Source organism: Anoplopoma fimbria, chromosome 19 (genome assembly GCF_027596085.1).
Source record: "Anoplopoma fimbria isolate UVic2021 breed Golden Eagle Sablefish chromosome 19, Afim_UVic_2022, whole genome shotgun sequence".
Classification (NCBI taxonomy): domain Eukaryota; kingdom Metazoa; phylum Chordata; class Actinopteri; order Perciformes; family Anoplopomatidae; genus Anoplopoma; species Anoplopoma fimbria.
Genome location: NC_072467.1, coordinates 16,160,844 through 16,188,729, shown reverse-complemented (window position 1 = coordinate 16,188,729; position 27,886 = coordinate 16,160,844). Strand labels below are relative to the sequence as shown.

The window sequence follows — 27,886 nt, the reverse complement described above, 5'->3', positions numbered from 1 at the left end:
GGAAAGAACATGATTTCACCATAAACCGGCCACGACCAGGTGCTCCTCGCACGATTTCTGACAGAGGAGTGAAAAGAATTATCAGAAGAGAGGTCAAATGGCACTGCACATCACCCTAAAAACACCATACCAACAGTGAAGTTTGGAGGTGGGAACATCATGGTGTGGGGCTGTTTTTCTGCATACGGCACTGGCCAACTTCATATAATTGAAGGCAGGATGAATGGAAAAATGTACCGAGACATTCTTGATAAAAATCTGCTGCCATCTATCAGGATGATGAAGATGAAACGAGGGTGGACATTTCAGCAAGTCAATGATCCCAAACACACAGCCAAGGAAACTCTCAATTGGTTTCAGAGAAAGAAAATAAAGCTGCTAAAATGGCCCAGCCAATCACCTGACTTGAATCCAATAGAAAATCTATGGAAAGAACTAAAGATCAGAGTTCATAGAAGAGGCCCACGGAACCTTCAAGATTTGAAGACTGTTTGTGTGGAAGAATGGGCCAAAACCACACCTGAGCAATGCATGCGACTAGTTTCTCCATACAGGAGGCGTCTTGAAGCTGTCAATACAAACAAAGGCTTTATACGAAGTATTAAATAAATTTCAGTAAGCGTGTGCAATACTTTTTCCCTGTGTCATTCCATTTTATTACACATAACCTAATTTCTGAACTTATTTGTTTTGCTTTCTTTGTATGTATGGATTACTTGGGTTGTTACCGACATCTGGTGAAAATTTCATATCAATACCACCTTTAGAAATATATTTACTGAGAAAAATGGTGACGCGTTCAATACTTATTTTACCCGCTATATATAGATATATATCTATATCTATATCTATAGATATATCTATAGATATATATATATATCATTCCACTCAGACACTTTAAAGGGATAGTTTGGATGTTTTGAAGTGGGGTTATGCTCCAACACACAGATGTGTTTGGAGAAACAACAATGTACTGCTGAAGGCGAGGCAACAGCAGAAAGTATTAAAGCCACCTGAAAGAATGGCCTACCTAAAAACGCTATATTTACAATATTTTCACCGCTTTATCTTTTCCAACGAGGAACTGAAGCCATTATATCGCTCTCTTCAAAGCCAACTGACTTTGTTGACAACAACAGTTATTTGACCTCTCAGGACACGGGATTTGCTGGTCCACCGCTGCATCGATCAGGTAGTTTGTTTGTGTCAATGTGTGACTTTGGTGTTTTAAAGGGTTAACTCGGATTCAACAGGAGTCTAGTGTCTCTGAGGAGAGCAGAGATGGCTATAACTGCTTGAGTTCCCGGCTGCAAAGGGAGGAAAATATTCTAAATATAGCATAAACTTCCACTGATGTTGATATTTCTGGTTGGCATAAATACTTTTGCTGCTGCATCCATCCAAAGCAGAACATTGTTTAGCTTCTGTACCGTAGCTGCTGCCTGCTTCTTTAAACTGGGGGTTTGTTGACCTCCATACACTGACTATGGATAAATACTTCATATAACCCCACTTCAAAACATTTAAACTATCCCTTTTAAGTGCTCTTGTTGCTCGAGACCAGCATGAAACACAATAGTTGAATATATAGATAATAGTTATTAGCAAACAATAACATGAGGCCTTGTTGTTCCCATGGTTGTCATATTTTATTTGCAGTGTTTTCAGTAGCGTCAAATTAATGGCACATTACGTCTTTTATATTCCTACAGATAGATATGGAAAAAATTCAAAGTAAATCAAATTTCCTGTTACTTAATTGAAATGAATTCATATTTGATAGAGGTTTTGTGTGTGTTTTTTAGTTTTTTAGTTACAGTAGTTACAGAATTCTCCAGAGCCTATCCTGATCAAATTGATCAATATGGGCTACATTTATTGTAAGATATTTCATTTTAAACTTCTATAAAGCTGCATTATGTTGACTTGAAAACTGACCAATAATAATGGTGATTGTCAGAGCTCCAATAAAGCTGACACATACAGTGTTATTAATTAATACTTGGTTTCAGATGTTTAATAATAACAAGTAGACCTTCACCAACACTGGCTACTGAATCCAAATATGACCTTGCTTGTCACTCTGCTGCCCCAGTCTGGCCTCACACCTAATTGCTATATCAATGTGACCATAACTATTATGATGGTTGTTATTATGTTTGCTTTTATTATTATTATTTACATGCACACACACATACCCACACACATTTGTGACGGTCTAATTTTCTAGAACATTTACTGATGATTAAAGACATTGTTTGAGGGGGATCACGGTGGTCTTACCTTGCTGAGGTGAAACTCCAGTCGTCTTATGTACCTCTCAGTCACCTTCACTTGCTGTCAGAGAGAAGCACAGAGTGATTTTCTATTGGTCAACACAGACTGAGATTTTCACAATAAGTCAATCCAAGTCAAGCTGCAGGCTCAGGTCAGGTCAGCACTATAAAGAAAGGCTTGTGCCTTCTACACTAAACACTGTGGTGGCTCCAGTCACTTTTAATGTAGTGACTTACTTTTTCTTTTAATAGACCATCAGCTCTTCCTAGATATGTTTCAAATGAAAAGCCTAGCAGCAAAGGGAGGGATTATGCTCTTTAAACAGTTGGAAGAATTTTAATGTGCAACCCATGTGCAGGACGTGGTAAGATTCATTGAGGTTGGCTTAACAACCATGAAAAAATCCCAGAAAACTAAAAGTGACTTTAAATCATTCGTTTAAAGAACAGAGAGTGCGAGCAGCAGAGCTGCAACTGTGATATCACTCTTTTGTTGTACTAGTGGAAAAAGTACTGTGGAAATGTAATACACTATAATGAATTATGAAGACTACGGGTAAACACTGAGATAGTGTTGAATTTGCTTTAATGGCAATTTGTGCGTGTTATACATGTTAGTGCATGAGAGCGTGTCCTACTGGCTAGCTCATGACCACCGCCCTGTACTGAGGTTGCAGTCTATAACAATGTTAGCATTGTCCGGACTGTTGCTATTGTTTGCACAGTTACCGCTGTTAGCACTGTTAGCTTCTAGTCGCCGGCTCAGTTCCCGCCGCAATGTTGAGAGCCGTTGAGAGGCAATAGAAATGCTCTGAATTTCGTATAGAGCACATTAAAAACAATACCAAAAAACAGGTGTAATAAGAAATAAACCCCTATCTGTAATATAAAGCTGTCTAACATCCTCTCTGCAGTTGAGGTTGGTCTAAAATAATTCACAGTAGCTCACCTTGTCCAGTTCATACAGGAAACCCTGAAGAGACAGAGAACATCAGGTCATCAGTATCTCTCAGATTTTGTATTAAGTGACAGGCAGCACAATGTGATGTTTCCTCTTTGTTCATTATGTGATATATTGCTTTGTCAAAACATTTTTCATTTTTCAAAGTTGACTTTGAGATTTCTAGTATGCTAAATGCCACAGATCGAAAGGACCTTTTTGAAACCTCTGCCTGCAGGTGTGTTCAGGGACACTGGGAAAAAGTGTGAAGAAATAAAAGTTCTAATGTACAAATTAAACATAAGAAAATAATCGTTGGGAGAAAACGTTTTGTTATCCTTTTCACTTGTAGTGTTGAGCCAAACAGTATAATGCCAGATCGTACCAGTCTGGAGTTCCTCTTTGACTCCTTCATCTGTCTGCTGAGGCTGTCCAAGTCCATCTGATGAACCTGCAGGTAGGAACTGATAGAGAAAACACACACACACACACACACACACACACACACACACACACACACACACACACACACACACACACACACACACACACACACACACACACACACACACACACACACACACACACACAGTCAGTCAGTGGATTTTCTTACCTTTGGACAGAGCCAAACTATTAGTTTCCGGTTCCCAGTCTTTATGCTAAGCTAAGATAACGAGCTTCATGTTGAAGGGACGGCATGTGAGTGCTATCAATCTTTTCATCTAAGTGTCTGCCAAATGGCTAAGTCTATTTTACAAAAAGTGTAAAACAATAGTGTAGTTGTGACTTCACTGGTTGTACTTTTCAATTTTCCAGAATTTCAATTGAACATTTGATGGAATCTTTAAGCCTCATGCCTCACAAAACTCTTTTTTATTCTCTTTCCAGTGTGGGCTTACTTGAGTTGTTTGTTTGTTTTTTTCAAAATTGGAGCCTGTGATATAAAGCTTCTGTTCCTGTTTTATTTTTACTAAATCAAGTCCGACAGATTTATTGTCAACCCATGAAAGTTTCTTTCTCCTGAACCTCCTATAGTAATGTAATGTAGAAACACAGTACATAGAACTTAAGAATTGCAGAAACATCAGTCAGTGAGTCAGTGCCTGTGTGTGTTGTGAGCGTACTCACTGAAGGCCTTTCTTCAGGGCCTCATAGACCTGATCCAGTCGCTCCGGTTGAGGAACCTTAGGCGGTGGGTTGGACTTGGAGGACATGGTGAACATCCTGCTGGCTCTGCTGGGCCTCCTGCTGACTCCCGGAGCACTGAACACCGAGAGGTTCCTGCAACATCAGCAGCATCAGCACCCTTTAAATATCCTCTCCTGACATCCTCGGATCAGCTGGATTAGACTCTGCTTTATCTGACAGCATTGTCGGATCACATAAGACTGACACCTTCACTCAGGTATTCTCTGAAAGGGACACCATGTCTGTCCGTCTGTCTCTGTCTCCAATGTGATATTTGTCTTGTTCGCTAGATATCAAATTATTGTATTTTAACCAGCAGCAATTTATGTTATAACATCACGTCACCTTCTCTTGTTCCATCAACAAACGCTCCTGTTATAACACACAATCTACATATTGAATTGACATTTTGTCGTTAGAACGTGATAAATTGGTATGCTAGTAGAACAAGAAACTTCTGTATGTTGTTTGAATTAGTTCTACAGTGAACAGATTTAATTCAACAGTGAAAAAAGAAGTATTTTATCGCTACACATTTTGCATTATCAGAATAATCAATAATGACATGTAGGAACGGTCTTTTGGGCCACAGTGATACTGGTGGGGCAAGTACCAGCTGTCCCAGTGGATTGAGTCCACAGCAAACAACAAGGGGGAATGTAAAAATCGTTCAACTATTTAAAGCTACTATGAGCAGGATCTGACAGTCTGCCCCACTCAGTCCTGGCTTGGTTCTCCCGTGCCTCGCTTCCCTACAATGGGCCGAGCAGTACAGCCTGGGTCTCCAGCAGCCTGGTTTCAGAGCTGGCTTACAGCTTAGCCCGACGGAGCGGCGAGGAGAAGCTTCTGCTGGAGTCTGAGCTGAAGGAGTTTCTGGTGAACCTGCATGATTTCATCTGATTTCACCAGAATCCGACCCGGTGGCACCGATGACAAGCATTAAGAATAACTATATAGAAACACAATATTCTCTCTGATGGTCTCGTTTACTGATGGAGGTCATACAGAGCATCAGGAATAAACTGAAACTGATTCAGGACCAGTTAGAAGTTCATCACAGTAACCTAAACAAGATAAATTGGCTGTTGTTTGTTCCTTTCATGAGATATGTTGGATTATTCTAATGAAAATGAAGTTCCATAACATAACAAGATGAAGTGACATATTGTTATAATGAGAAATATTTGTTGTTATAACTGAATAATAATAATAGTGACAAAAATATGTCATCATACAGTAACACAAAATATGAATAGGATATTTTTCATGGTAGCATCAATGCACTGCTTAAGTTTAGGGCCCAAACACTTATTTAAAGGTAAACCTACAATAATCCATATCCATATCCTGTATGAACACACACAAGTTTACTTAGGTCACTATTGGGAACTTGAAATTGACTTACATACATATTCTTGAGACTTAACCAAACGAAGATTCAAAAATTAGCTTTTTCCCAAATGAGAACATGGATTTAGTTTTCAATTGGAGTCAGACTGTCTGTCTATTGAGCTCCACCTGACAGGATGTCCTGTCGAGTGTGAACTTCCCCACATCGTGTGTGTGTGTGTGTGTGTGTGTGTGTGTGTGTGTGTGTGTGTGTGTGTGTGTGTGTGTGTGTGTGTGTGTGTGTGTGTGTGTGTGTGTGTGTGTGTGCTTGTGTGTGTGCGCGTGTGTGTACCTGTAGGCCTTGTCGTAGGTGTTGACTCCAGTGTAGCTCTGGCTCCTAGTGATGGCTCTGGAGGTGAGGCGTCTGGCTGGTCGAACAGACAGCGACATGGTGGAGAGGGCTCGGGATGGACTCCCTGTTCAGAGGGGAGAAGAAGAACCATCAACAGACTGCCAACACCACAGCATGACCAACCAATCGGCCATGTTTTTCTGTTTAGAGCCCACAATGACAGCACCAAGAGGAAATTGACTACACCTGGAAAGAAAGGTTTCTGCTTGTAGGAGAGTACCAGAGAGAAATCATAAGGAGCATCACATTGACAGAAGCACAAGATATAGACGTTTGAAAAGTGTGGGAAAAAAGGATAATGTAATCTCTAACATCCAATCAAAGTCAAATAATAAGCTAAGACTACAACATTCGGAATTATTGTTTTGGCCAACGTATCTTTTTAAATCAAGGCCACTGATATTTTGTACAATCATTCCAAACGTGTCAGAAGTTTATTTTGTTTACCTCTTTGTACTGCAGCCATCTAAGAATTATGTCTAGGGCTTTTATTGTGAAAAGGTAAGAAAAGAAAGGAGTGGATATGGTCTGCGCTGCCTCTGTCAGTGTTGAAAGGAGTATTAAAGTTTGACATCTCGGTTCGAACCATGGAGCCTCCATGTTGTTGTACACCACGGTTTAAAAGTTTCATACTAAAACAAAGATAAATGAATCTTGCTATGACAAGAAGCATTTATTTTTATAACTGTAGGGTTTTTAAAGGTCTTTAGGCTGCATTCACACAGAATCGCACATTGTGACGATCGGAGCAGAGTTGTGTTTAGTGATATGGGAGTTTCACTTAAAAGGCCCATTTGTGTCACACCATGCTGCTGGAGTGCTGGGTCCTACCAGTAATAGTTTTTTCAGCAAAATTAATGAGAATTTTTAATCGTAAGTAATGTGATAAATAGCTTTTGCTCTCATGTTTGTGAGGAGTAAAAGTGAAGGATTTTTACTTTTATCTTTCATTCAAATTTTAATTTACAGCTTGATAGATCCGGGCCCAAAACTCTGTTGTTACCCTTGCCTTACTGCTATCTTATCTAGCAGATAAACTAATGTGACTTTAACTTCTCCAAACAAAAAAGCAGAATCATTGTATATCAAACCAGATATGACCAATAGAAAACACAACAGTGTTGAGTTCTGATTAACAGCACCCAGTTCTCTGATTCGTTTCCAGATGGAAACACTGAAACATATCATACGTGTCACGTGAATAGTCTGACATGGTATCTGATGACGCACTGAACACCACAGACATTTCAGTACACTGCCACCTATTCAGTGTACAGCACTGTTCATAATCCAACGATGTTTAGTGGATGGAGCAAGTTACTCAAAGCACACACGCACACACGCACACGCACACACACACACACACACACACACACACACACACACACACACACAAAACACACACACACACACACACACACACACACACACACACAAAAGGGTCAATGAAACCAAGGCATTTGGAGACCTTGTGTCTTGCTGGAGAGTCCCCCTTTATGACTGGATTTCCATATGTGTTTGTGTTTGTGTACTTAAGTGTATTATCAGTGAGTCACTGTGGGACCAGTATGTCCTATGCTCTGATTAGAAGTGTAATGGTAGATTAAAAGTAAGTAAGAAACATCTACTTAAAGGCAGGGTTGGTAATCTTCTATTATTTCTGTTGGTATTTCCATCATTTCATCACAGCAATCAATGACTCAAAGGCTCTGACAAAAAATTTTAAAAAATAAAAATAAAATCGTCAATCTGTGTCTGTTGCAGGATTGAAATAAGCCCGTCCAATCATTTCATTTGACCTGAATGTAATGATTGGACGGGCTACCTGCTCGTCTCCCTGTGTGCACTCATTAGTCGTCATCAGTCTTTCAGTGTTAGCAATAGCCATGTTAGTGGTTTATGTTCATTATGATAATAGAGGTGTCCTTGATCAAGGTATCGAACTGGGGCACATCATCCAGAGGCCTTTTGCATCATATTATATCACTTATAACACCTACCATTCAAAACGACAGTGGCTTATATCTGTATACATTGTGAACAACCGTTTTTTAAAGTCTCCTTAAGCAGACTAATCCGTTTCCTAGCCGTGGCCTTCAACCAACTTTTTGAAGTCTGTGACCTGAAGTGGTGATTTGTTATTGTGGCCTATGTCAGCGGTTAACTTGTGACAGCTGAAGTAGTGTTTTCCTACTATGGCTGATCCAGTGTCCTGCATCCTGTTTCTCAAAACAGCTGAAAAGCCTTTGCAAGGCGACCCCCCCCTCGTCCCACAGAACAGGAAATGTCACAATCCAAAGGGAAGTCGGACGCAACTGCCTCTCCTGACAGGAAATTGAACAAAGGGAGATAGTCCTGAGGGCTGCAGTCATCTGGCTGAAGAGAAAAGGTCGGCTCTGCTGGAGTTTAACCCAATCCGAGGGATGTCAAGAGTACTTTGATATTTAACTGTTGTACAACTTTCACGTCAAACGTTTAAGTAAAAAAAAAAAACACTTACTCCCCCCCCCTTAAAATCCAAAAGAATGTGTGTATGCTGTGGGACTCTGCGGTCAACCATTTGTTGACTTAACCTAGTTTAAGTCCTCACACAGAGGAGCTGGAGGGGAGTGAGAGATAAAGGAAAGAACACAGTTCAGAGAGAGAGAACAGCAGCCTGACGGAGGTGCAGAGTGAACAAACAGCAAGTGGAAAAGTCGGGTCAGACCGGGTCCATCACATTCAGGACACTTCCCTTTTTGAATTCCTGCTAAATCATCATGTTGTGTTGTCACAACAGTTCAGTGTCTCCATGAGAGAACGAGTGACAATGCAGTAGGGTTACAGTAAGAAGTCTCTCTGAAACTTTTGGATCTTATATCAATGAGTTATACAGCTGTCAGTCTTTTATCCATGCCATTATATAGCAGTTAATAAAGGAGCAACGTGGTACGACACTTTCATAATGATAGTGTTATCTTCTTCGAGGCATCCAAGTCATATAATGTAGTGTTAAAGCGCTTTGATTGGTCGGAAGACTAGAAAAGAGCTATACAAGTACAGTCCATAACAAGGAACTAATTACTCTAACCACAGCAGGTCTGTGAGGCTGATCGCCTTGCTAATCTGGTTCATGCATTTTTAGTTTAGTTTCGTCAGCAGATTTGATGTGCTGTCCTACACCTACTAAAGCTGGGGTATAACAACATGGCAAACTGCAAAAATAAAAAATAAAATAAAGTATTGAAGAATTAAGTGTATTTGTCCCGCTGGCTAGCTTACTGCCCCCTCACTGCACAGCGCTCATACAGTAGTTACTGCTGATAACGCCGTCCTGAGACCCACGGTGGAAACCACTTTGTAATGCCCACCCTCTGGTATGCCCCTTCCGGCCCCACGTTAACAGTTAGCTCTATCAGCAATGTTGCTTTCGTTAGCACTGTTTGCCATACAAACAGACTATTTTTATAGTCTATTTTTTTTCTTGATCTGGGCAGGAAAAAGGATTGCTGGCAGGTATCCTTTGATTGGAGAAGTTTCTTGTTACTGGGTTATTCTGGTTGGATACCTAAACGGTATCAATTACCGATACACAGCCCTAGACATGACTGCTGGATTCTGAGAAAGGTACTCTATCCTTAGTGGATAAACCTCCATCAAACCAGCAAAAAGCTAAATGTGGTTTTGTCCCAGTGTCTAACTCTAATAGTGCTAGAAGGCCGGTTGCATGGTTCTCACCCTGGAAAAACATGTCTGCAAACCTCTGCAATTACATAACAGCAGCTAGCAGTCTGAATCTTCTGCAAGTGTCTCCTTGTTGATGATTTGCATGTTGGTCTGTGGTACCTCGGACCCAATCACTGTCTTTTGGGCCTCCTTCAAAATGTACCAACAGATAACCATCACTTTTATAAAGACCAGAAGAACAAAACACAAGTCAAAAGCCTCACACATGCTGTACAGACAATAGAGGTTTAAACAAAGAACCATTGCTTCTGTCTTTCTTCTTCTACAGCAGCCTTCCTGTGTGCTGTCCACAAAAGTGACGTTCCTGACAAATTATTTACGTTTAAATGGAAGTTTAAACTTAAACTAGTTGACAAGTGTAAAAGTAAGAAAACACTCAAAAACAGAAAGCAAACAAAATTGACCACAATCTATTGAAATCTATAAGGTTAAACATTGACCAGAAAGTACAAGAGTCATTTTAATCACATTTTTCAATAACCAAATTGCATGGCCTATACCATAAGTATCTTGGCATGTAAGTTTGATTAATTCATCAGTCCCAGAATGTATGGAATAAGATGTTCAGTTTGGTACTTTCTTTAGTAAGATAAGCTCTGGCAACCAAACAATTACTTTCAAATCAGCCTAAAACTTTGTAATTACAATAGAAGGTCGATTTAAGTCGATGACAAATATGCTGTACTTGTCTTAATTGTATTTTTATTTATATTTAAAGATATGCAGATTTCTTCACACACATATACGTTTATACACATATATCCTGTATATCTACCATATTGCAATGTTTGAACGACTTAATTTAACAGTAAAAAAAAAAAAATCTAATTTTTCCAAATAAAAGCGTCATCTTCTGCATTTCTAGTTGTCCCTGACGGCACTTAACCCCAAAAAGTGAGCCATGTATTTTTTAAGTACAGCTACACCCCTGAATCCCAATATCAAAGACCAAACTTGACGGGGCTCCGTGTCTCTGTCAGAGTCCCAGTTCAGACAGAGCAGTGGTAGTCGGCACATTTCTCCCTCTATCACACCCCACTGTCCTGTCTCCTATGTGACCTCTAGCCTTGTTATTAGACTTCCATGAGCTAATCAGTCAGCAACCCGTTTAGTTTAATGATCCATCAGTTCCATTCTTTGAAGTTTCACAGTTAAAGCCATCAGACTGAAAGTGTCCATCAAACTGAGCTGCATTTTGTGTTCCCTACCTGATCCAAACAGCGGTCCAGTCCTGCCCAATGATAACAATAGCTTCCAGTCACACCATCTCCTCTGTTTTTGATGCTCTCATATAAACACTGGGGCCGTGGCTCTGTGCCACACACTCAGCCCTCCATACGCCTCTGTGGAAAGCGAGTGTGTGACACCACGCCTATTGTTTGATGCTCTCTGGCGCTCTGGCCCAGACCATTCTGGAAAAAACGCTGGCTGGGACCCAAACACAGCACACCGCTTGGTCTCCATTCCACTGTTGTTAGGACTACTTAAGGAAAGGGGTGTTTGTTGGTCAGAGGAAGATATCATAACAAATAGTACCTATGTATTGAGAGGATAAATATAAATATTTGAAACCTAGACTTTTACGGTAGGGCTGGATGATAGGAACCCTAAAATCACTTAGAGATATAAACATTTCCTCCATTTAAGAATTAAATAATCTGATATACTGTTGATAAACTATATTGCTTGACAATTAAGTTATTCTCAAACATATCACGGGAAGGAAGGTATATCTAACCAATCATATGTCAGAGCTTTATAAATGACACAGCAGGCTAAACACACCACAGGCTATTTGGCTGTGTAGTAGATAATGGAGATGCAAAAAGTGTAGGACATTTAAAAGGAAAGGGCTGAGGTCAGAAGGTGAATGATTTCTGAAAGAATGCCCCGCATATGACATATCACACAATCAATAATTACAAAGACTATCTGCATGTAATTGAATGCAAGATGCAAGGGAGTATTCTAGAACAACAATTATATGACAACCCGCTCAATACCTTCTGAGCCACAGTCGCTCAGAAGGTATTGAGGTATCTGATAGAGGTCGTCCCTCAATCAGAAGATCGGCAGTTCAATCCCCAGATCCTCTATTTGCCTGGTTAACAAACCGATGAAAGTAAATAAAAATGAACAGAAATCCATTCCACTTTTAGTTTTCTAGCTTTCTAGTCCTTGTCGATTTGTCTTTGGGCAAGACACTTAACCCCATATAGCTCCAGCAGGCTGTGCCATGGGTGTATGAATGGGTGTGAATGTTGGTTCGAGTCCTGATGAGCAGGAGGCACTTTGCATGGTAGCCCCTGTCATCAGTGTATGAATGGGTGGATAACAGGAAGTGTAAAGGCAATTTGAGTGGTTGTAGGACTAGAAAAGCGCTATACAAGGTCAGTCCATTAACCATCACCTATAAAACACAGCTGGCACAAACCGCAACATTACCATCTGCTTTTTTTAGCACTGTAACATACAATGCTGCTACCATTTAGTAATTATGCTGCTACCATTTAGTAATTATGAAACATGTCATTTGGACATTTTTAAATACATTTTCTGTGGGCAGCTCTGACAATTTTTGGTCACATTTCAGTCCTGAAGAAGGGAGTTTTAAGCAAAAAGAAAATCTCATAATAAAATTCTATTGTATTCAAAACTCCATCTTTCTTCTGGTGGCTTCCAGATTGCCATGTAATCAGGGTTATTATTATATATAACTAAAAATAAAACTGAAACCGAAATGACAATAAGCGGTGACATGTTTTGTAGTAAACTGAAACTAAATAAAAGCAGTGTCCTTTAAGAAAAACTAAAATCAAAATAAAATATTTTCTGATGAAAAAAACATGAATATATTCTACTTTAGCCTTTTGAGCTGTATTATATCACCATCCAAAAAAGGAGACAGCATGAATCACGAGTCAACTCTCGTGACTTTGAACCACAGAAACTGAACGGACTTGACTTTCCAGGAGATGGCTCTATATCACAATAGCTTCACAATTAATCCCTGTTGTTTTTCACTGACACACAAACAACCATTCACACTCACATCCACACCTACGGGCAATTTAGAGTATTCAGTGCATTACATTACATTACATTACATTACAGTCATTTAGCAGACGCTTTTATCCAAAGCGACTTACAGGAAGTGTATTCAACATAGGTATTCAAGAGAACTACTAGTCACCAGAAGTCATAAGTGCATCTCCTTTCTTAAACAAGCATCTCAAAGTATAAGCCAGAGCAAAAGTATAGTGCAGAGGCAGATTACTACGAAAACAATAATTGCAACAGACTAATCCGAATATAGTAAGTGCTACAAACTACTACGAATAGGATAAGTGCAGTAAACAAATACAAATTCAATAAGTGCAGCGAACTGATACGAATACAGTAAGTGCAGCAACTAATACGAGTGCCATAAGTGCTACACGAGGAAGGCTCAGGGTAGTACTTCCTGAAGAGGTGAGTTTTCAGCCTGCGCCGAAAGATGGGCAGCGACTCTGCTGTCCTGACGTCAGTGGGGAGTTCATTCCACCACTGAGGGGCCAGGACAGAAAAAAGCTGTGACCGGGTGGATCGGCCGCAGGGACCTCTGAGCGACGGGGCAACCAGTCGCCCCGAGGCAGCAGAGCGAAGTGGTCGGGCGGGGGTGTAGGGCTTGACCAAGGCCTGGAGATAGGAAGGAGCTGTTCCTTTCACTGCCCTGTAGGCTAGCACCAGAACAGTGCATCTAAGCTGCATGTGTTTGGACTGTGGGAGGAAGCCGGAGAACCCGGAGAGAACCCACACTGACACATGCAAACTCCACACAGAAGGTTGTCCAGCCCAGGAATTGAACCCCGGTCCCTCTTGCTGTGAGGCGACAGTGCTAACCACTACACCACCGTGCAGCCCACATGCAGTCTAGTGTTGTGTAATAAATAACAAGAACATTATTCAAACATTGGAGATTGAAATGTCATTTAACCACCAAGCTATTCAGCTGAGGTCATTGTGGCCATTCCTCCACAGCCCTCCATCCATGTGTGTTGTATGTATTGTAGCTACATTCTTCTGAGACATTATACCTGGCTCTAACTAAAACAAACACATTAATAACTAACTCATTCAAAATTCTAAACTATTTTAACCTTGCATGTAACATGTACAGTACATTTGGTGACCAGTGACCATTGTTCTAGCACCACTCCTTGCTGGTAGCCTATGGCTCTAAGAATAGCTAATTTACCAGGACGTTGTTTGTTAATCTCTCCTCAGCAGAATCACATTTTGTGGGCAGGGGCGCCGCTAGGGATTTTGGGCCCCATGAAAAGAATCTTTACAGGGCCCCCAACACAGCGGCAAAATTTTTTGATGCTATTTTACATACAATTATGCATTTTAATGGTATTTTTGACTATCATTACCATATTTGTGAAAGAAGAACAGCATGACAGTTGACATGTACAGTAGGGGAAGAACTGAGCACTCTGAATACAATGGAATTCATTTTGAGTCATTTATTTGCTGCACCACTGATTCTTAAATTGGAAATAAACTCTTCCATGAAAAAATAGCAATTATAATCAGTGGAGAGAAAAAAATCTCAGCAAAAACAAAAATAAAACATGTGTGATTATATGTTAGTTAATAACTTAGTGTCATTATTTTTTCTGTATTATAATTTCATCATCATTAGGGGCCTCTCTGGGCCCCCCTCCATCATGGGCCCCTAGAATCCGTCTCCTTTACCCCCCCTTTTCGGCGCCCCTGTTTGTGGGTGTGTATGCACCCCTGGAAAAATTGGGAGAGGCTGGCAGAACACACACAAACACACACACACACACACACACACACACACACACACACACACACACACACACACACACACACACACACACACACACACACACACACACACACACAGACACACACACACACACGGGAAGAGGAAAAATACAGCTGAGCAGAATGGTTTCAGGAAAACCAGTCCATGTATTGATCATATTTATGTCATGTCCTCTGTGGTGCGAGTCTAATTACAAGAGCGTTAAAACAGGTTTGCTTGTTTTTATGATTTTAAGAAAGCCTTTGACTGGATCAATAGAGCTGTGTGGTTTTCTTACTCTGTTTGGGGTGAAGTAGGGAGATGTGCTCTCCCCCACTTTATTCGCCCTTCATGTTAATGACTTGACAAGAAATCAAGCAGGCCAATCTAGGCATATCAGTTAATAATATTAACTTTAGTATTCTGTTATATGCTGATGACACTGTGTTGGTTGCAGAGAAAGGGGTTAGTTTACAAATAATGCTGAATATTTTGAGTTTAAGGTGTATAAAGGGAGACTTGCCTTAAACAGTGAAAAACAGTTTAGAAAGCAATGTGAGTAGCAGAACATGTTTCAGTTTGGATCAATGCCTTTAAAGTACACCAGTTCTTAAAAATAAATATCTTTAATTTGTCTTAAATGAAAACATGAGCTTTTGAGAGCATTGAGTCAGCAGGAAGAGCGTTTAGGGTCTTTGATGAATAAAATGAAACGGTGTCAAAACTTTAATATTCAATAATTGGTTCAATTGAATCTTATGTTGCAGGTGTAAAGGGTTTTAAGGAATGCCCCTGACTGTTATGCTATCCAGAGTAGAGCCATGAGGAGCTTTCTTTGGGAGAATTATTATACTATAAGAGGGCTATTGAAGGGGACTTGGGAGCATGAGGTTTTGTCTTGTAAAGCAGAGATGTGAAACAGTTCGGATGTGGATCCATTTGGACCAGTTGCCAGCGTAAAAACATCTTTAACTGGGCCAGAGCAGAAACCAGAGATACCCTTGGACAAGAGAGGTTTCTACAATAATATCTCGTTCTGATCTCATTTTGCAGAATAATTGGCACTGGAATATAAATATAGCCAAACAAAAACTACTAAATATCCAAAAAGAATAATGGAAGGTGTGATCTGAAATTAGCCAAAGCTCAGATGTTGAAATCAAAGAGGATTACTACACAAAACCCCTTATAAAACCTGATTTGTTTAGTTGTCTGAAGGCAATATGTTGGCTCTTTAGTTACTCTGAGCAACTTTTATCTGGTTTTGAACCAGTGTACTACTGATGCCTCTATATGACCTACAGAAGTAAACAAGACCATCAGTGAGGACAACAAGGACCCGATCCTGGCGAAATCCGACAAAACTATTTACGGCACATAGGCTCACCAGAAAATCCTTCAGCTCAGACTACAGCAGGGACTCCAGCAGAGACCAGCGTGCAGCGGAAAGATCCAGATCTGGATTCCCTGCCACCTTTGACCTGTAGACAAAACTCTGGCGGGAGAAGGCGAGCTCCGCGCCAGGCAGCAGCGTCTCCTCCTCCAGCCAGGAGCAGAGCAACTCCTCCCTGCTCTGCTGGGAAACAACACCAACATCACGCTGCACGGGAAGGGAGGCACGGGAGAACCAGGACTAGGACTGCATGTGGCAGACAACGCCATGGTAGAGGCCTGTCAATCACAAGGTAGCCCCGCCCTAAAGCATACCCTGCTTTATGGTCTATTTGACTCTAAATGGACGATCATTTACTAAATGAACATAATTTGATTGACATTGAGAACCATAAACTCATGTGTACAATGTTATTGAGTTACAGACAGAGGGAGAGAGACTTCATTCTGTGCTCAGGTAGACATTACTCCTCTATATATTTGCATTGTAAACAGTTTCAGATCTTATATTAATGTTTTAAATGTTACCTTTTACTCCTTTCAGGCACTTCCGCTTTGGCTTCACTTTTGAGAACCGGAAGTTGTCGCCTGGCTTTTACAGACCTAGTACCAAGTCTAATCAACCCATTTCATTACAAACAACTGCAGCCTGTAAAATATTGACGTACTGTAATTTGTTTGCATATCTTCCATATTGCACACCAGTAGAACCATAGTCATAGCTCAGCCGATGACAACGGCTATTAATTGGTCAGCTTTAACATTTTTTTCTATAATTACAAAATCTTTTCATAATTGCAATATTTACAAAAAATTGAAGGCCTGTCCAGAGAGGTTAAAACACACACGCATTGGTTAATGTTGCTAACATAGTGTGGCAAGCTATGGGTGCAAGGTCTGACAGGCTACAATGATTAAACAGTCTGTTAACAGTTGAACTACTCCCGCCTAACCCTAAACCTGGTCTATGAGACGTACTATTTATTTATACAGCACATTTAAAAACTAACCAAAAAAAAGTAATGTTCTAATGAGACTACATGTGACATAGGAAGGGGAGACAAATTTGATTGGCTTGTTGAATCACGTTTCCTGTATCCTTTAATAATATAGTAATTCACATATCACAGGAGGTGATCATTCAACTATAACAAACTACTAAAAATGTGCAGCCGTCATTATTATTCTCTCTCACTGTGGATGTAATTGTACACTTTGTGTTCTATTTCCTTTTCGTGTAATAGGTCAGCAACGGTCCAAGCTCTATCGGTGATGATGATACTTTGGCTATGTTAACAAACTAACTAACGGAACCTAAAAAAGCATGAAAAGCAGAGTTGTCCCCACAGAGTAGTCACGGCACTAAATGAAGGTCTGGCCCCAACACATTATCATACTGGTATGCTCTGGCTTGTTTGTATTTCTTTAAACCAATCACAATTGTATTGGGTGGACAGAGTTCTGCCAATGGCGACCAAACTCATCCACCTACATGAGCTATGTTTTACCAGTAAGATTAAGGTTTTAGTGCCCTGCTTCATCATCTCTGATATAAAAAGATTAGATTTTCACACAGTCAGAGAAATTAAAAAGTGTTGTGTTCTGGTTATAGTTCAGTTATAGAATCGCACACTGAAGACATCGCTGCCATACTGACGGCGGTAAAGAATCCATCCATGCTGTGGTCCTGCTTTACTGTGCACAATGACGCAGTTTAAAAAAAAAAAAAAAAAAAAAGGACAGTGTTTCTATTAATAGAGTCCACTCAGGGGATTCCCAACTGATGATACAAATCTTTAGGGTGCAGCCCAGTGACTCCAAATGTTTTCTCACTGCATGGAATACTTACTGTGGAACACAAGGATTTACTGCTTGCTTGGTTCCTTGCAAATCTACTTTGTGTGGAAATGCCTTAAGTCTAGAGATGGCCAAGGTCTAAAATTGAGTTCAGGTAAGAGTCTGTAGGTTTAATCTTGTGTGAGGTAAATCTCTACCTGTAACTACAGAGGGATCTGTAAGAACTGAGAGATTAACTAGACTCAAACTAGAAGTTGTGAATGTAGAAACGACGAGAACGGCCTCAAAGACTAATGGTTTATCTTGGTGAAATGTGGCCTCTGACAACACTTCATATATTTAGCAAGGTGAACAAAGGGTTAGTCCTACATATTCCTCCGCTCACAACCCCCCCCCCCCACACACACACACACTCACACATAGAGTACAGTTTAGTTTCTCTACCCCAGGCCCCTCCCTCATATTACTGTCTTTAGGAAAAGGAAACCTAGGAGGGAGTAACATCCTGCGAGGAGGGCAGGGTCAGTTAATGGCTATACTGAGTCACAGGAATAACCCAACAGCTTTACGGTACAGACATGCTAGCTCACTTCCAGGAAAAGGACAATAGTGTCGGAAAACTTAGCAGTGAGCATGCCTGATTTTGTAGCCTTAACATGCAACGATTTAAGCAGTAAAAGTAGACACTGTCCAAACGCAAGTTTATATTCAAAGAATCCAAACCAGTGGCTGCCTGGACGGTAGAAGAATATCCATCGTCTTAATGGAAAAAAACATGGCTGGGAACGCATTTTTCTGTCTTTCCAAGAATGAGATGAGAAGATTGATATCAGTCTGATGTCTGTGTGTTAATGCCGAGTTTACAGATTAATGTGTGTTAACAGCTGTTGGGGAGTTGGACTGCAGGTATGCCTTCTGTGGCTCCAGGGAGCAGTGCAAAATCTGATAAACTGCTTCAAGGGACCTGCGGTAGGAGCTGAAGACTACAAGTTTAAAAATGAGAAATGAAATAAATAAATAAAACAATCTGGGGGTGTGAAGTTAAAAAGAAGGGTGCTTTCCAGTCCTCTGTGGCTCGCTGCTCTAGGCTACATTAGCCGCTACTAGCATAGCACACCCGCATCACGGACCCAGATGTTGGCGGTCTTGTTTCTCTGTAGGTTAATAGGCTCTCGGTTTGGATTGTCACAATAACAAATTTTGTTGGACGATATATTGCCCCAGAAATAATTGTGATACACAATATAGATGTAATTTAAAGAAAATGTAATGCAACTGATACAGTGAAAATATCATTGCATTATAATGCAAGTACCCCCTTTAAATGAGCATTTACTTGATTCTTATAGATATAAAATTAATAAAACATATATAAACTAAAACCACACAACCAAAGCAATAAATAAAATGGACTCCGGGGCTCTGTTAACAAACGTGCAAGCCTTCTAATGGTAGAGAAAAACCTGCTGTATACTCTGGCATAATGTTGCATACATAAGAAAACACATATGTCAACACAAAGGGCAATATCAAGGTCAGCAAAAATGATCAAGATCATATCTATATATCGTACAATCGGTTGATAACGTAAAAATAATTGAGGTCATGTCCATATATTGTACAATAAGTTGATAATGTAGAAATTATTGTTATCATGTACGTATATCGTAAGATAAGTTAATGACGTAAAAATGATTGTCATTTTCATGAATTTTAAAGTAAGTCGATAAAGTAAAAATAATTGAGGTTGTGAGCATATATCATAAGATAAGTCTTAACGTCAAAATGAGTGATGTCCATATATTGTGCAACAAGTGAATTATTGTGACAGGCCTACATAGCATACAGGCTTACACCAATATTTGACAAGGAAGAAGAATGCAACATTATCTCTGGGTCTGCTGCATTGATTTTGATTACAATGTTACATTACAGACGATTCCAGCTAGCCTGGGTCTGTCCAGAGTTCATTAGCACCCCAAACTAAACCACTAAAGCTCATGTATTAACACTATCTTGTTTATCTAAACTAAACTTGAATCATACTGTAACATCTGCCAAATAACAGATGCAGATGATTACACCCCACATGTAAGAGCAATTATGTTCTGTACATCACATTGACTGTTTCCATTCCTCTGAGAGCTCCGTCATACTCTCATATCGAGATCAGTCATAGCTATCATGTCAACAGGGATGAGAAGTTACCTTTTGCCAAACGTTTGAACTTGACAATAATGGACCATCAGTCTTACATACAGTAAGACACTCAAGTCTTGAAATACCACACTAATGCCACAGTGATAATAGTTTCATAAGTTTCTGCCATTTTTATGTGAAATATACAACAAGTCAGTTATTCCCCCAAATGTGTATTCTTGTTAGAAAAGAGACAGCAATTAGACCATTGCAGGACACTACAACTGCTTTGAAACACATACTATGAAATATTCTTCATTTTGGCAGCTTGTTGAAACAGACATGATGGCGATATCGCATATTGTGCAATATTTATTAAAAAAAAATCCAAACCATGCTGGACTGTTTTAGATCATATAAGATAAAATTAGTTTACATACATTTTTGTACAGTACAAAATTAAAGTTAACAAAAATAAAATGGTACATTGTTATCACCCTTAATAGTAACGCAAGTTGCATTGTCAAAAAAGTGTATAATAACTAAATAAAAATAGTTTCACCATGATTGATTACACAACTCAAGCCAGTTTTTATCATTTCATTGGCATGCCATAGTGGAATAAATGGGAAATACCAAATCCCAGTACAAGAACAGATTTCGATAGGGCATAACTTCTCCAACAGTGGCTCTTTAGACCTCACTAAATGAAAACAAGTTGCAACAAACAAACTAGTAGTTCCGTGCAGATGAGCTAATATGGAATATTTACAGAGTTCATAAGAGGTAATATGGTTGAAATGTCCTAATTTTAGATCTGAATGCTGTTTAATTATGACAGGATGTTATAGGATGCCGGTGTGACTGGTCCACATGTCAACTATGTCCTTCATTTTATCAAGATACTGTAAGCCTAGATTATATTAAATACAATTATTTTTTACACAATACACAATCTTATTCCAATACCATTAGACTTAATTAAAATGGTAAATAAGCTGCATAACCAGATATAACAACACTCAACTACACATATACTCAGACCCATACACAATCTGCATGTATGCAGATATAGATAAACAAAAGTTTGGAAGTTCATGTTCAGCGTGTGATGCTGCAGTGACTTCCTGTTTACATTGACATACAGATGTTTCCTCACCAACCATTTACACATTTCTTAGGTCTCCCTTAAGTTTTAATGCTGTTACCTGATTTAGTAAATCACTAGTTTCAAATATCTGCTAGTAACTAAGGAAGAAAAAGGAGTTCACACACTAACTTAGTGATGCATTTACAAATCCAGACCTTTAGAGCCAGGCTATTGGCAGAGACGGGCCTTATTACTCATTTACTCTTCTTCAGGTATATTTTATCATACTTCAACAAGAAGCCTTCTTGTCTCTCTTCCCCACTGGCAGTGGTGTGAATCTTACATTATGTGGGGTTTGGGTTCAGAATAGTGATAATATCTTAACAAAAACTTTTGTTGACCCAGGCAGCCAATCAAATCAAGGTAAAGGCCGGCTTTACTACTTTACCACTAACTTCCTGTTTTGGTGCCAGTAGATGTGGTAGGGCTAGCTATATAGTTAGCTGCTGGGCTGTGAGCTAGAGAGTATGTGAGCATGAAGGAATTCATAACTCATGTTTTGATAGTTTCATTATCTATTTTCTGTTAATGACATATAGGATGAGCACGCAGCCGGCTCCACAGGCGCACCACATCGTATGCAGCTACGGTGTGATCAGCCCCTAACAGTAGCTTCAGCTGAACTTCACTGTGGATTTTGCCCGAATCCTTCACACTGAAATTGCTTAAGGAAGGGATCTCTTCACAGTCAGTATGAACATCACGATCTCACTCCCAACTCGTCATCAGATGCTTGGTCAGTGGCCCTACGCTTCCAACTATGACGCTCTAGGTGCCCCTCTAGTGTCAGTGTTGGACCTGCAGGGACGGGGTGTCAGTTTCTGCTCGTGACATGCAGTGTCAAAATAAACTTACATGCTCACAGGAAACAAACACTTTCTGCTCGTTTTAGGTTTACTTAGTTTTTTTAGTTAGCTCACGCAAAACAAAACTACACGGCTATGTCTTGGAAAACATTGTGCTTTGGGAAAGATGAGTACATATAACCCTGTACAAAACAGGGTGATATGACAATTACAACAACCAAAAAACTTGAACAATGTACTTTACATATAGGCGTGTCAGTATTATTCCAAGACAGACATGAAACAATACGAACCTATCCTTAAAACTCAATTTAACTAATCTGGATATTCTACTAATCATATCCAAAATGGAACTAAGTTTCAGACCCCAGCCCTGACTGTGCTTTACTACAGTATGTATGGCAGTGGCACAGTCCTTTAAGACGGACTGACCCAAGGTATCTTTTTAATCTGACCAGTTTAATTAAGTAGTGAAAAGTGTTCTGAAAATAGATTTGAGACAGCATGTTGCTGTGTTCAGAGAGGGCCTCCCACTAAATCACATGACTACCACAAACAAAAGTTGCTGGAAACATGTTAGAGGTTTTGTTGATTTTAAGGTATTTGAGGCCATCACCTCTAATAAGTTACAAACCTGTTAACCAGCAACTGTAAGGTCATCGTGGCAAACACAAAGTTAATGATTAGAGAGTAGCTGGTCTCACGGAGCTGGTTCGTACCTCCATATCCACTGTACATGGTGGCTGTGGTGGTTGATGTCGACTCTTCCTAGTGAGGGGTCCACCCAATTCCTGAAACAAGCGCTCCGTCCTCGCTCCAAGTGGACTCCTAGTTGGGTTGCTCTCCGATCTCTCACTCTCTGTTTACCCACTTACTCTTTAGGGCACGTGTTTTTCTCTCTATCCCGGTTTAGTTCCCTTTTTCTCTTCCCCCATAGCCACTGTCACTGCTGGTAATCCTCCGTCCACTCACCTACTGATCCTCTCTCCGTCTCACACACACTGATAAGAAGAGGAGGGGGAGGAAGGAGGAGGGGGAGGAAAAGGGAAAGAGTAAGGCGGTCCTCCCTCCTCTTCTTCCCCACTGACATCACCCGGTCTTCCTGCCCCTCCTTCTCCCGTTGAGCGTATTGTTTCAGACCACACACATCATTCTTTACCCTACATCCTCCCACCACAGTATCAATTTCCATTTTTCCAAACATATTTCATTCACTGCCGTTTTTCATTTCATTCATGTTGTTTTGAGGATTTAAAGGTTCAGTTAGTAACTTTAAAAATAATTCTGTATTATATTTGCTCAAATTGTTGCTATATGCTAACAATATTTCAGCATACTTCTAAAACTATGTGCAAACATTATTATCACATTTTTAGCCCAAAGAAATAAATAAAATCTCTAAAAATCTCAGAGGAGTTGCCCCCTGCTGGTCAGTAAAGATAATGCAGCTTTAAGACACTTCAGCACCAGATTCACAATTTAGAACTGGAGGTTGCCCCCGGAGAAAGCCTCAGGTTACAGGTTGTAGAGTGTCTGCAGTAGAAAAGGTCTGTTTGTATCATGACTGACATAATTCTACTACTTGTCTTCTCAAGGAAATAGAGGACTGAATGATTATGACAGTTATAACTTTCCAGAGTGGTTAAATCCCGTCTCACAGTATTATAAATCTTTGTGATGTGATTTGTCGTCTGATGGGCCTCATGGATCTGTCACTCACACATAAACATCCAGGAAACAGCACGACGGCCACTCCCACACAGTCCCTTCAGTTCAGTGTTGACACCTGCTAACAGCCTCAAGACAGACAAGTGCTTCTCCTCTACAGTGCGTGAATCATCAGCTCCCTTCCATGGACAAAAAGACTTCCATGGTGTGTGAGACGGGAGTGACGGCTCAGTGTTTATCTGTGAAGAGCAGCTGCTGTTTCACCTTCACTCGCACAATGGAAGCATCTGAAGCACTCAAATAACAAGGGTTATCTGTGCATCTCACACTGAGACCCACACACAAGGATGTGATCAAGTTTTTTTGTTGTGACTGCAATCAACAGACGACACAGTTGAAGAGATTGGATGATTCAGCATTCACACCTTTAAGGCGGATGTAAAAAAACCAAAAAACAAGATGGTTAAGTCCAAAAGGCAGAACTCTTGGCTTCTAAACCTTAGTCCAGAAACTAACTGGTAGCCTCCAGGAATATATATATATACATACATATATATACATACATATACATATATATACATATATACAGTGGGGGAAATAATTATTTGATCCCTTGCCGATTTTGTAAGTTTGCCCACTGACAAAGAAATGAACGATCTATAATTGTTATGGTAGGTTTATTTTAACAGTGAGAGACAGAATATAAAAAAAATAATCCAGAAAATCACATTATATAAAAGTTATAAATTGATTTGCATTTGATCGAGTGAAATAAGTATTTGAGCCCCTACCAACCAGCAAGAATTCTGGCTCCCACAGACCGGTTAGATTAGTCCTTTCACTTTAAGAAAGTACTCTGAATCTCAACTCGTTACCTGTATGAAAGACATCTGTCTCAATTCATTACCTGTATAAAAGACACCTGTCCACAGAATCAATCAATCAGATTCCAACTTCTCCACCATGGGCAAGACCAAAGAGCTGTCTAAGGACGTCGGGGCAAAGATTATAGACCTGCACAAGGCTGGAATGGGCTACAAGACCATCGGAAAGCAGCTTGGTGAGAAGGAGACAACTGTTGGTGCGATTATTCGGAAATGGAAGAAACACAAAATGACCATCAATCGCCCTCAGTCTGGGGCTCCACGCAATATCTCGCCTCGTGGGGTATCGATGATCATGAGAAAGGTTAGGGATCAGCCCAGAACTACACGGGAGGAACTTGTTAATGATCTCAAGACAGCTGGGACCACAGTCACCAAGAAAACCATTGGTAACACACTACGCCGTAATGGATTAAAATCCTGCAGCGCCTGCAAGGTCCCCCTGCTCAAGAAGGCACATGTACAGGCCCGTCTGAAGTTTGCCAATGAACAACTGAATGATTCAGAGAAGGCTTGGGAGAAGGTAATGTGGTCAGATGAGACCAAAATCGAGCTATTTGGCATCAACTCAACTCGCCGTGTTTGGAGGAAGAGAAATGCTGATTATAACCCCAAGAACACCATCCCCACCGTCAAGCATGGAGGTGGAAACATTATGCTTTGGGGGTGTTTCTCTGCTAAGGGGACAGGACGACTTCACCGCATCGAGGGGAGGATGGACGGGGCCATGTACCGTGAAATCTTGGGCGACAACCTCCTTACCTCAGCCAGGACACTGAAAATGGGTCGTGGATGGGTCTTCCAGCACGACAATGACCCAAAACATACGGCCAAGGCAACAAAGGAGTGGCTCAAGAAGAAGCACATTAAGGTCATGGAGTGGCCTAGCCAGTCTCCGGACCTTAATCCCATAGAAAATCTGTGGAGGGAGCTGAAGCTTAGAGTTGCCAAGCGACAGCCTCGAAACCTTCAGGATTTGGAGAAGATCTGCAAAGAGGAGTGGACCAAAATCCCTCCTGAGATGTGCGCAAACCTGGTGACCAACTACAAGAAGCGTCTGACCTCTGTGCTTGCCAACAACGGTTTCTCCACCAAGTACTGAGTCATGTTTTGTTAGGGGATCAAATACTTATTTCACTCGATCAAATGCAAATCAATTTATAACTTTTATATAATGTGATTTTCTGGATTTTATTTTTGATATTCTGTCTCTCAATGTTAAAATAAACCTACCATAACAATTATAGATCGTTCATTTCTTTGTCAGTGGGCAAACTCAAAATCGGCAACTCTGAATGTTGTGTTTACAAACTGTAACTCCTTGTGCCCTTAAGGAACAACGAAAATATCACATGGGACCTTTAATTACTTTTTAATTACATTTAAGTGGGAGGTGAGCAGGGCTGTTTTTGATTCTAGCAGTGAAATCAAATGTTGTTCTTTGGGTTCAAAGTAATAATGGCCCAACAAATAAAACACACACACACACACCTTGCTGAAATGAAGCCACATTCTTTCCATTCCTGTCATATTTCTAGACCAGGTATGTTTGCTTCCCATCTGTCTTTTCCAAAGGTTCCTCCACTAATGGTTGTGTTGTTCTTTGTGGGTCTTAGAGCTCTGTTGCATTTCTGTAAGTTGTTTTTACATTCAGTGTTACTCACTGAAACCGTTCAGGGGAAACCCTCTCCTGAGCTCTTAACAAAAGTGTTAAATGCATTTTCCTTTGCTAATAAATCATCTGAAAAAAGGGATTTTACAGTTTTGAAAATCCAGCATTGTTCACATCTATGATTACCAGCTTCTCTTCTTCTCTGTGTTTGTTGGCGCATTGCTTGTTTCTTGGCGGATTACGCCAACCTGTTGGTCAGTGGAATAGTACGGCAGGACTGTGTGTTAACCATTTCAGCTCTACTACTGGTTCCAAACTATTTCAATTTATATTCAGTTTAAAAGAAAAAAAAGCTGACTGCTGAAACTCTGTGAGCTGGTCAAAATAACACCAATGCAATCATTAAATCGTGCCATGTGGTGTCGGCCTGTAGTTCACGTTAGCCGTCTGTGAGTTTATCGTGACCCTAACCGGGGCTGTACAGTCAGTGTACGCTTCGTTATCTTGTTAATTGGATTCAATCCAAAGTGGAAGAAACAGGAAAACAGATTGTTTTTTCGTTTCATCCTCCCAGTCACCAGGAGACTACTTCATCAGGAGGAGAGCCTTCAGTGGCTCTGCATGATGGCTTTCAGTTAGCCGTCAGCTTTAGCAACTGGCACTCGCACACCACTGTATAACAGGTTTAAAAAGATCTACAGCAGTTTTACCCATTTACCTACAACTTTTACGCACTTTTAATTAAACCTACCTACCAGGCAGCCACTAGTATTAGTTCATCCCCGTACAGGAGAATGAACTCACTGCGACTCAGAACTCCGCAGAGAGACAGTCTACCGCAGTGATACGTCATTTGCAGTAACGGTGTGTTCCTGTCCAGTCGACGGTGTCATCATGTGGTGAGCACGGACTGTGTTGAGAGACCTCCCTCTGCTGGTGCGTTCAAGGTCTCTCCGACTCCTAAAACACCAGCAGTGTTTCTCTTATTCTGCAGACACTAATGCACAGACACTATTTGATGCAACGCTTCTCTGCCACTTTTAAAATCTTGATCCTGACATGTACCACTGCGGCGCTTAAAAGTTTTCTGATCAATGATATAAAAAATAAGTTTATTATTATTAATAAGCAACTTTGAAGTTTCTGCAAGACACTATTTCATAGCGTACTGACCAACACAAAATTGGATTAGCAGTAAAAAAAAATAAAAAAATAAAAATGTCAAGTATAGACAATTTAAGAATAATGGACAGGATGTATTACTTGTGAGTCCTTTGGTAAGGTTTTGGAAATCTATTTATCTCATTATTTCTGTCTTTTAAGATGAGAAAACATGCTCTGCACACAACACAGAAAAACCTTCAGGTACACCCTGGTTTTAATTTCTCAGGATCGCTTAGATTAATTGTGTAGAAGTTCCAGAGATCTCTGTAGAACACACAGCAGATAGGGATTGATTGGTCATGATGCTGTAGTTCCTGCCTGGTTACAGTTACATCTTCAGTGTGTCCATTTAAACATCAGAAGAAAGCAGCCATCTCTTTTACCTTGGCTTTGACAGTTATTACACAATTATGGATGCACACAAACGTGGAAATGGAAGAGTTTTGATACGTACACTCCTGTTCATGCTAGAAACAGAAGAGAAAGAAAGAGAAACCACATAGCAGCGCTAGGGGAGGATTTCATCAACAGAACATTCCAGAAACCTTCACAGTCTAGATTCATGGAGGCTGGCACGGCATGAGACA

The 27,886-nt window shown here is 40.3% G+C and overlaps 1 protein-coding gene across 2 annotated transcripts in view; it reads right to left on the bottom strand.

The window, feature by feature from the left end:
* Positions 1-27,886, bottom strand: part of LOC129107830 (rho family-interacting cell polarization regulator 1-like) — a 66,100-nt gene that overhangs the window by 26,597 nt on the left and 11,617 nt on the right. Inside the window, exons 1-6 of one of the 2 annotated variants that reach the window (XM_054619401.1) lie at positions 22,691-22,959; positions 6,086-6,209; positions 4,345-4,497; positions 3,602-3,680; positions 3,226-3,249; positions 2,284-2,337 (exon numbers count right to left, since the gene is read on the bottom strand). In XM_054619401.1, the coding sequence (XP_054475376.1) occupies positions 2,284-2,337; positions 3,226-3,249; positions 3,602-3,680; positions 4,345-4,497; positions 6,086-6,209; positions 22,691-22,709 (453 nt within the window). In that variant the 5' untranslated portion in view covers positions 22,710-22,959. Of the gene's footprint in view, positions 1-2,283; positions 2,338-3,225; positions 3,250-3,601; positions 3,681-4,344; positions 4,498-6,085; positions 6,210-22,690; positions 22,960-27,886 lie in introns of those variants that run through there. The other variant, XM_054619402.1, reaches the window with a different exon arrangement.